Here is a 10,616-nt window from a genome sequence, read left to right as displayed (position 1 = left end):
ACAGGGAGTAGAGATGAAGAGGTGGAGGATTTTACAGGAGGTACTTGGGGTCAACAGTCCAGAGCAATGGAGAGGATGGAAAAGAGGTGGAGAAACATCTGCATGCAGGTTGGAGAAAAGTGCCAGGTGTGATAACAGTAATCAAGCAGAATGGAAGGAAGAGCAGCCATGTCGTCTGCGTCATGGAGATTTAACCTCCTTCCATTTCTTCATGTCTTTCAACACAACATTAGACATTTGGGCATTTGTATTCACCTCATGTGAAACCTCATGTTGTCTTTGGAGGCAACAAACAGCTCCAACCCCAACTTGAAGCTTCTCTGGGGTTCTTCTCCTCTTGTTGCTCCTGCAGGTTTTTACCTCTGCAGCTCATTCTGAGGACCTGTTGCAGGTTTGGGTGGTGGTGGTGGTGGTGGACCAGTGGTCCTGATCCAGGAGCATTGGGCTGTTGTTGGATGTGCACGACCTTCTGCGTGCAGGGTGAAGTTATTCCAGTGGAAAAGCGCCGTGAGACTCCACTCGATCTGACACCTGTCAATCATCGTTGCAAACAAAAGCGTCCGATTCCCCCACAAACGTTCACAAAGTGACTTTTCCTGCGCTCTCCAACCCGGAAGTGCAAGTAGCCAATAGGAGCGCGTCTTACACTGTCACGTTGGGGAGCGGTTGATTTAATGTTATTTTTTAAATTACAATAAAAAAAATACAATCGCAAACTTCCTCATTGCAGTTTGTGTGTCCACTTCCGGGAAAACGTACATAACTCGAAGAAACTCCCAGAAACGTCCCCTCTCGATCTGTGACAAGAAGGACACCGATGCTTCAGACACCGGAAGACACAAGACGGAACTCTTTCTTTTAATTTGTGTATTAATAATTGCGCTTGTTGTGCACATGTATAAATACACAAATACCATACGTATATTTTGTGCAGCAGAGTGGCGCAGCGGAAGCGTGCTGGGCCCATAACCCAGAGGTCGATGGATCGAAACCATCCTCTGCTAGCTTTTACTTTTCTAAACATTTAAGTTGGTCTGTTTTCAACCAAAAGCATCCGAGAAAAAAAATACTGTCATTAACAACAGCATCAACAACAATTATTCACATTTTTTTTTTCCTGAAAATTGTAATAAATATTCACCTCGCACTTTTGGGTGTTTTTTAGATTATTTTTTTTTACCTTTTTTTTACTGTTTATACAATTTTCTACTATTATTTATTATTGTTATGTTTTTTTTGTAACTCTGGCACAGCAATTTCTTTCGGGAGAAATAAAGTTGTTCTTATTCTTATTCTTAGATTTACATTTGGAGTGACTTGGAGCTGCCAGGCAAGAGGACTGGAGGAAGACCAAAGAGAGGATTTATGGACGTAGTGAGAGAAGATATGAAGGTAGATGGTGTGAGAGAGGAGGATCCAGAGAATAGGGTTAGATGGAGAAGGTGGACTCGCTGTGGAGATCCTGAGGGGAAAAGCTGAAAGAAGAAGATTTGGAGTGACTAATGTCGGCCAAAAATGTCTGCATCCACCGGCCAGTAGGGGGCAGTGTTGTTCACCTCTTACTTTCGTATCCTTTTTTTTATTATAAATCACACACACACATGCACACACACACAGTAAGTTCTACATGGATACTCTTTCATTGCAGCAGGAGGCAAAGGGATGGACCAAATGTGCTCTGCAGCCTCCACGTGTCCAAACAATTCAGTCGTTGTAAACAAATGAAGGTACAGAGCGGAGGACGACTCCATTTCCGTTTTGATGGTCAGTTAAACGTTTAGTTGTTTGTTAAAACTTTAAAATTCCAGTGCTTTGATTAATTAAAATAAGATAAGATAAGATAAGATAAGATAAGATAAGATAAGATAAGATAAGATAAGATAAGATAAGATAAGATAAGATAAGATAAGATGAGATAAGGTATACCGGTGCAGGACATGTATGCTCGCTGTGAGACAGTGGTACGGTGTGCTGTAGGGGTAACAGAGAAGTTCAAGGTGGAGGTGGGACTCCATCAGGGATCAGCTCTGAGACCCTTCTTGTTTGCAATGGTGATGGACAGGCTGACAGATGAGGTTAGACAGAAATCTCCATGGACCATGATGTTTGCAGATGACATTGTGATCTGTAGTGAGAGCAGACAACAGGTAGAGGAACATCTAGAGAGGTGGAGGTATGCTCTGGAAAGGAGAGGAATGAAAGTTAGTGGCAGCAAGACAGAATATATGTGTGTGAATGAGAGGAACTCGGGTGGAACGCTGAGGCTACAGGGAGTGGAGATCAAGAAGCTGGAGGATTTCAGGTACTTGAGGTCAACAGTCCAGAGCTATAGAGTGTGTATCCTATATTGGTTCTATACAGGACAAAATAAGCATCTGTCAGCTCACCAGCGCCCCCTTCAGGTGCGACACAGAACTGCCCGGCATCGCCAGATCTAATCATATCATAAATGTTTCTACAAGTATTATATAAGCGACATCCTGAGAAACAGAAACACGCAGTGTTTGAGAGGAACGGCATGCATGGATTCCATCGGGAAATTTTTGAATGAAGAAAATGTAATAAAACGATTGTAATTGTTCAGAAAATCGATTGTTATCGTGATAAAATGTTTTATTTTTCCTGATGGCCTCCACTGACCGCAGGCCAAAGTACTCAAGCGGTCACATGTTGCAGAGTTCAGACCAGCGGTGGGCAAACTACGGCCCGCGGGCCAAATCCGGCCCGTTGGACTTTTTAATCCGGCCCGCCAAAGATTAGATCCATCGAATGACCGGATCAATGAATGCGGAAGCTCAAACAGGGGATTATTATAGTTTTGGAGCTACTTGAGAATTTTCCTGAGATTTGGCTTCGTGTTTTAGCCTTTACTGCGGACATACCGACACACATGTATGAGCTGGACGTGAAGCTACAAGGGAAAAACCGGTTTGTTCATGAAATGCAAGCAGACGTCAGCGCCCTCAAAACCAAGCAAGTTCCATTTTCAAAGCAAATGTTTAGACAAATATCAGGGGAGTTTGATATGTCCTGTTAACAGATGTTTTTTCATATGTATCGTATCTTGTATCGTGCTGACCCGGCCCGTCTGAGCCAAAAAGTTTGCCCACCCCTGCTTTAGACCCTAACCTCCCAAAAAACGTGTACTTCCACTGAACAGCATCCTTGTACTCCTTACCAAGACTCCACGCATTCCCTTTTTCCCTTTTTAAACGTTCCAAGATGAACCACCTAGTCTTTATCCAAACCTCGAGCCTCACACCTTCCCCCAAAAGAAAGACGCAAGGTGATGTGTACTAACTAAACTGCGCACTGTCGTCCCTCTACTTTCTGTTTTCTCTGCTTCTGTCCTTCAGTCTTTCTCTATTTCGGTCGCGCTCGGGCCTCACCACATAATGACAGACCTGCTGTAAATGAAAGGACCTGCCCAGGCGTCCTGGCCTCGTCGCCTCCCTTTTCCCGGGCTCATATAAGTCCCTTACCAGGAGGGGTACGACTTTCCGCCGAAGGAGTGTGCAGACGCGTTTTGAGTGTTTGTTGGAAAAGCTGCCGAATTTACCGACAACCGGGGGACCCGTTGCCGAAATCCAGCCATGGACAACCACTCTTACAACTTCCCGTCCGACTGCACTCCCCTCACCAACTGCAAGTCTGCCCGAAAGCCAGCCGGCTCGACCGTGGTGAACATGGGCAACGCCGGCAAGACCGCCCCGCGGGACTATTTAGTCTGGTCACTGTGCAACACCCTGTACGTCAACTTCTGCTGCCTGGGATTCATGGCCCTCATCTACTCCATCAAGGTAAGCTCTTTAGTTTTCCCGTCAAATGTTGCACTCTTGCCGTGACTTTGGAAAAACCGGTTGATTTCAATGGATGGGGTCTAACTGGAAACCCTGACCGATGATCTTCCAGTCATTTCCAGGTGCTTCGTTTCAGAAATATTTGGGTTTGTGATACAGAAAGAACAAACGGGTTGGGTCGGGATTTGTCGGCGAGAAATATCCACCCGCCGCCTGGGTGTTGGGTCAGGGAAAGAACAGGGCAGAAGCATATATATGGATATATCTTAAACATTCATTTTTAGATGCTAAACCCAGTTCTCAAATGAGCATGCAAACATTTTGCCATGTTTTCTTTTGGAATGTGACCACCCAGCTTTTGGACAAAAGGCTGTCTTACCTAAGGTGAATGCAAAAAAAAAAAAAGGTAGTGTCTCATGTTTCCTTCACAGATGCAGCCCAAATTAAAGACAGCCAGTGACTGGTTTCTTTTCTAGGCAGTTAAAAAAGGCGTAATTGGCATCTTCCTTAATGGGCGAGTACTCATGGGAAATTAGAGAGTGCTGAGGAAAGACTCAGCCTGCCCCTTTCCAAAATAGACGTCCCGAGGACTCTCGGTCCCTTCGGCCTTGCGCCGAGCCTAAGAAGATTTCAAAGACTCATATATAAACAAGCGGTGACGGTCGAAGGGAAGGCGTGCGCCGACCTCCAACGGAATCCGGGCGCCAGCCGGGGGGTCAGGAAACACTACGTGCCATCAATAATCATAGTAACAATCGACCTGCTCGCTCTTTGTAGGTTACATGTTCCCGATTTGGGATATTTGGGAGGTGATTTTTAAAGGCGACACCATGTTTACCAAAGGCATCGTTCCTTTAGGGGACAATGTAACCGCCGGGGAAAGTGAAACATTTCCCGGTATCGGCACTGCGAGAACTCACAATCCTTGCTATTGAAGAATAAGCCTAAATGCAACAGTCCAAGCCACACCGGAGGTGGAGTCATACCGTCCTGCCTCTGCAACTGTGATGTCTCCGGACGTACGATAGGATAGACCACTTTCCGAAGTGCTAGGTTGGTTCAAGGTGCCCTTGACGGCTGCATAAACTCATTTGCGTATGTCTGTGCGCAGGCCAGGGACCAGAAGACCCAGGGTAACCTTCAGTTGGCCCAGGAGTGTTCGGATAAGGCCAAGTGGTACAACATCCTGGCGGCCGGCTGGAACCTGCTGATTCCCCTTTTGGCCGTCGTCCTGCTGGTCCTCCTGCTCGTCCACCTGGGCTCATCCCAGGGCTCCTTCGACTTCTTCGGAGAAGACGGATTCCAGAACTTCATGAAACTGTTCAGCTGGTAGATTGAGAGGGGGGCGAAGGGGCGAAGGGGCGGAGGCGACACCGGTCAACCCATTTACACGACCAATCAGGAGAGGGCATTAGATTCCGCGGGTGAAGGTCCTGGAAGTCAGGCCATGTGCTGAGATACCCAAAACTTAAGCTGATGATCCAAAGCGGTGAGAATAAATATTGACTTTTACAGGGACTGAACCAGTATTAACACAATACAAAGGATATCAGTTCTCCGCCTCGCTGACACCGACACCACAACAATAGCGTCCATTAGTGGGATGCTTATTTTAGTCCGAGGTCTCGCAAAAGATACAAAAAAAAACGCTGAAATAAACGTAGATTTGTGAACGCGCCTGTATGTTTCAGTCGCCTCCCAAGCAAACGCTTGTTCGCCGCAAGGTTAGAACAATATTTAGATTAGAATTCCACCAGCTTTTCCACCTGTCATATTTTTTTTTCCCCCCAGTAGATCATACCAAGCGAGTTGCGTTGTTAGCAAATAGCAATTTATATAGCAATTGTTCCTGCAGCCATCTTTGCAAACAGATACAATGAAGGTACAATCCGATCCTTGTGGTACCAACAGTAGCATACAGTGGATATCTGGTTTTGTGAGTCCTGTTTTGAATTAAAAGAGCTTGTACCTGCAAGATGATCACAGATCGATCGAGTGCATGTGAAATTATGGATGGGATTTAAGGGGAAAAAGTGCGATAGGACTTGAGAGTTAAATCCAGAGCGAGGAAGCAACTTCTCTCTCATATGTGTTATTTATTGTATTTATGTTGAATGGATATCCGGAGAGCTGATTTTATGGTGCGTCCAGTGAGGATAGGAAAGACTGTGGAGCCAAAAATTAAAAGATGCAAAATACAAACAAACAAAAAAAGCCGCTCGGCAAAGTCAACATTAACCTCCGATCGATATTTTTTATTCTATCAGAAATGTTTAAAAAATTATAAATGTTACAACATGCATATATTTTATGTTGTTTGTTAATTTTTTTTTTGTTTTCTATAATCTTGGTGCCAACCTCTTTGTGAATCATCAAAATAAATTAGTATAAGTCAGTTGGAGAAGGGAGTCTTAATTCCAGCCGTCCTCTTACGAGCTTCGCGCAAAGCAAAGCAACAAAAATACCAATCTTTGCAAACGCAAAGCGCAGTATTTGCTCAAAGAGCTTTCGGATCTGGTGACTTTTAAAGGCGATTACATGTCTAAAATCACGGAGTCTCTCATTTTTCACCTGCACTAATAACACGCTGTCCAAACCGGTGGGGTTTCTCTCAGATCCTCCCAGGCGTCGGGCCGACGAAGGGAAGATCGGCTCAAATGGCTCTTGCGGTTCGGCTAACTGCACCTACACCCAGATTTAAGGTGATCATTTTGGGCTGGGTAGCTTTGAGGGAACGGGGTTGGTTCCATCCCAGATGGGAGCTGCGACTAAATACAGAACATCTTCTTTACGGGAAAAGAAAACCCTTGCGGATTGAAAGGCTGTCCAGGCGGGCCGAGGCACCGGGATGGAAGAGTTTCCTTCTTCTTAATCCTCGCGACCGACGGCACGCTCACATCCTCGGCTTCACCGAGAGGCGATAAAATCCGTGAGGAGCAAAAAAAAAAAAATTCCACGATGACTAAAAACCCTATCTTTTAAAAAATGTCACCAAAGAATCCAAAGTGTTTTTGCATTGAGGCGTTTGTTTGATTTTACCTTCTAACAGCCAAAGAGACATTTGGACCCGGTTTCCTCGGAAAAGAAAACACCGGGAGCCGCAATTACTTTTTGACGTCTAAAATAAAGGTACCGCTGTATATATTGCTTTTTATTACCTTTACACTTTGTATAAACAAGTGTGTCGTGTGTAGCCTCTGAAATTCACAAAGTATTACAGAGAAAATTACATTTTATTGATGTAATGAACTCATTTTTGGCTTTCAGAGCGTGTAGCGGAGCCTTGACCTGAATTTTAGAAATAAATCAGGAAAAAATCACTGTGTCAGTAAACAATAAAAAATAAATATTTGCAAAATATCTTCATAGATATTTATTCTACCTGGTTTATGGGACTTCTGCTCCTGAACTTCTGCGCACAGAATCTGCAAATCTGGACTTTACCGGCTGGCGGGTATACCGGCTTCCGCCAGTGTGACGTTATTTTGAGCGGCGAAAAATAATAAATATCATTTTATTTAATATTTCAAGATCACAATAATCTTCCAACTTAGAACTCAAAGTTAAAAAAAGGAATTAACGCAAATGAAATACACTTCAATTAAATATTTTAAATTTATTTTCCCAAGCTACTCGGAGCCGCAGTGTAAAGATGGAAGAGTCGCGGGTTGCCGACCCCTGATCTAGGATGATAGTCTACTCATATTCCCCTGAAGAACGATCTAAAAGTAGCATCTATGGGAAATCATCAAGTACTACTACTCATGTACTGTATACTTGTATGCAGTACTTGGTTAAGTGTACACCAAAAAGTAGGTGTCACAGCGGCGGCATGCAAACATCAGGCCATGTTTCTGTTGTTCCACGGACATACATATGGGATGGTGATTATTTTTCCGCATCTGGACGTCAAGGGTGATGTTCCCGTTTGCCCAGGATCTCGTAAATAAACGTGGCGGCCGATGAAAGGGGATGGTGGAGAACGCCCGCTAACAAGCAACTCGGCCGTTCCAAGACTAAATCTGGAGGTCTTACGCCGAATGCGAAGCTTCTACTTACCCCGCTGCTCTTCGGGCCTCCTCCGCCGTGACCTCGGTTGTCTCGCTCCTCCCGACCTCCCACCCTTCGGACGCCCGGCATATTAGAAAACTCTCCTGCGCTCACGGATTTATTTATACACACCCAAATCACAGCTTCTGGCTTCCAACTTTCTATTTTCCTCCCTCCTGTGGTCTGAAAGAAATGCTTGCAGATGTCTGCGCTGTGGAGAATTACAGGCTGGCGAGCAGCGCTGCAGAGCGAGAGGTCCGGTTACATCCCTCTTGCTTCGGCCGGAGCGAGAACAAGTCATCGGGCGACTCCGGGCGACGTGGAACTCAAAGTCCCGATCCGACATGGAAAGGTATCGGGAGTTCCGAAGCATACATGGGAGAATAGTACACTCCTCATCAAACACCTTCCTTGAATCCATCTTTTAGGACAACTTTTTTTCTTGTACAGCCCGAGCTTTGAGATGTTCCAGAAACTATCGTGACCGAATTCCTCCGTAGCGTTAGCATCTAGCTTGTTTTCCCTCAATAACAGATGTGCACATACTCCGATCCGATTTCGGTCACTGATCGATTCGGTCCTGAAGCCTCCCTGGTTGCCTTGGTCTTCACAGAGAAGCCGGAACTACAAACACAAAATGAAAGGCATCTGGTGGCTTGGTAAAGTTTCGGGGTTGTTGACGACTCCGCTCTGGAGAAAAATGAAGACGGGAATTCTTCTGAATCTCAAAGGAGACACCGAGTGGAACCGACAGGAGGAAGGTTGATGATTTAACAGATCCGATGAGTTCTTTAAGTGCAAGAATACACTCAGGACTACAGATGGAAATTAGCTATGAGCTATAATCTGGTACAAACATCTCTGCCTCTAATGTATTTGTCCACTGTCCTAATAAACTTCTAAACAAACAACATGGAAAATAGATGCAATGTTTTCAGTTCAATGTACTGAAAAAGAAGTTGGATGGGACACTGGCAATTCAGAGCCTTTGCGTCGGCTATAAATAAACAGCTACTGTCCCGTGAGGGCAAAGCTTACATTTTGGACCCAAACTGATGTCAAAGAGGAACTCATACGATCCCCGGTTTGAGATGATTGAACCAAAGGGAGTTTGGCCCCCCAGAGGCGAGTCTCGCCTGGATAAGAATGAGTCGCACTTCTGCAGAACTCTAGGATTTCTTCACCATCAAGTGTTTGGACGTGTGTGGTCTTTACAAGCTGCAACACAAGCGATGACCTCACAGGGAAAATCGAAACTGGACGAACAGCAACAACAAATGAGCTACAAGTAAACGGTCTGGACTTTACGGTAGATCGCAGTGGCCCGTGCACACACCCATGTTGGCCATGCAAGGTGCTCACCACGCCATCCAGGACTCTTTCACATGGCAACAGCAGAGGCATGAAATGCATCGCTTGCAACATGTATGGACAGACATGAAGTGGTAGACTTGACTGAAAGAATACCAAACAGAGATGAGCTCTTTGTTTTTTTTTTTATCTTTCACTCCAATCGAGAGCGGGTATACTGACACTTTGAAAAAACACCAGAATGAAATGATCAAGCTGATGATTTTGGACGTTATTACCAGAAAGGTTATGGAGATATGGGTGCATACCGCCATCCAGAGGTTAGATATTGTAGCTGCACTCCTGTGGAGACATCACATGAAAAGGGAGGAGTGTTGTATGGTTTTCACGGAGAGTTTCCAGATGACCAGACAACTGTGTGATCAGGAAGGGTACTTGGTTGGTTGTCTGGAATGGAAGTAGGTAATGAGGAAGTACAGGAGTAAATGCAGGGAAAGAGGTTTGCAAACAAGAAGTGGGACACTGAGGGGACTGAGACAGGAGTACAGAGCAAGATTCGGGTGATGAAAGGTGGAGAGGAAATGTAGGAGAGGCAGCAGTAAAGTTCCTGGTTAAATTATTCAGCAAGATCTTAGAGAGTGACAAGATTCCTCAGGATGGAAAAGAAGTGTGATGGTGCCCATTTTTAAGAATATGAGAGATTACGGTAACTAGAAGGACAAAGTTGATGAGCCATTCAATGAAGTGATGGGAAAGAGCAGTGGAAACTAGACTGGAAGCAGAAGTCAGCATTTGTGCCCAGTAGCAAGGGTTCATGCCTCGGTGGAGCACAACAGATGTGGTCATTTGTTTGAAAGAGTACTACAGGCGAAGTATTTGATTTAACCATGCCGGGGGAAAGCTCTATTGTGCCTTTGTACACCTACAAAAAGCATCCAACATAAGAGGTACTACAGTACAATATGAGGAGGTCTGGAGTGGTAGAGAAGAATGCTGGACTGGTGCAGGACATGTATGCCAGCTGTGAGACAGTGGTGTTATATGGGTGTGGCAGAGAAGTTCAAGGTGGAGGTGGGACTTCATCAGGGATCCCCTTCTTGTTTGCAGTGGTGATGGACTGGCTGAAAGATGAAGTTACACAGGAATCTCTATGGACCATGATGCTCGAAGATGACAGTTTGATCTTCAGTGCGACCAGGGAGAAGGTGAAGGAAAATCTTGAGTGGTGGAAGTATGCTCTGGAAAGAAGAGGAATGGAGGTTAGCTGCCGCAAGATATGTGTGTGAATGAGAGGAACCCAAGAGGAACGATGAGGCTACAGGGAGTAGAGATGAAGAAGGCAAACAACAGTGTGTGTGACCCCAGAACTTAAAAGCCAGGTTTTTAAATCCGGGCATGAAGAGGAGCTGAGGAGTGAGTGCAGGGAGCTGAAAAAGGAGATGCTACAGGAGACAA

General features: G+C 45.1%; 1 protein-coding gene and 1 non-coding gene across 2 annotated transcripts; both read left to right on the top strand.

The window, feature by feature from the left end:
* The first annotated feature begins 932 nt into the window (after positions 1-932).
* Positions 933-1,004, top strand: trnam-cau (transfer RNA methionine (anticodon CAU)). Its single transcript has one exon. It is a non-coding gene; the product is annotated as a tRNA-Met (tRNA).
* Positions 1,005-3,514: 2,510 nt separating this feature from the next.
* On the top strand, positions 3,515-6,985 carry ifitm5 (interferon induced transmembrane protein 5). The gene is made up of 2 exons (XM_086148751.1): positions 3,515-3,800; positions 4,912-6,985. Exons 1-2 carry the CDS (start codon positions 3,594-3,596, stop codon positions 5,131-5,133), a joined length of 429 nt encoding a protein of 142 aa, XP_086004877.1. The 5' UTR covers positions 3,515-3,593; the 3' UTR covers positions 5,134-6,985.
* Positions 6,986-10,616: the final 3,631 nt, after the last annotated feature.

Source organism: Fistularia commersonii, chromosome 7, assembly GCF_037954325.1.
Source record: "Fistularia commersonii isolate RoL2024-O1a breed Wild chromosome 7, RoL_Fcom_v1.0, whole genome shotgun sequence".
NCBI lineage: Eukaryota > Metazoa > Chordata > Actinopteri > Syngnathiformes > Fistulariidae > Fistularia > Fistularia commersonii.
Note: the sequence above shows the minus strand (reverse complement) of the source record. Positions and strands in the feature narration are given on the sequence as shown.

Coding starts and splice junctions, on each gene's coding strand:
- ifitm5 (XM_086148751.1), top strand. CDS start 3,594: ATGGACAACCACTCTTACAACTTCCCGTCCGACTGCACTCCCCTCACC. Junction 3,801..4,911: donor CCCTCATCTACTCCATCAAG/GTAAGCTCTTTA, acceptor GTCTGTGCGCAG/GCCAGGGACCAGAAGACCCA.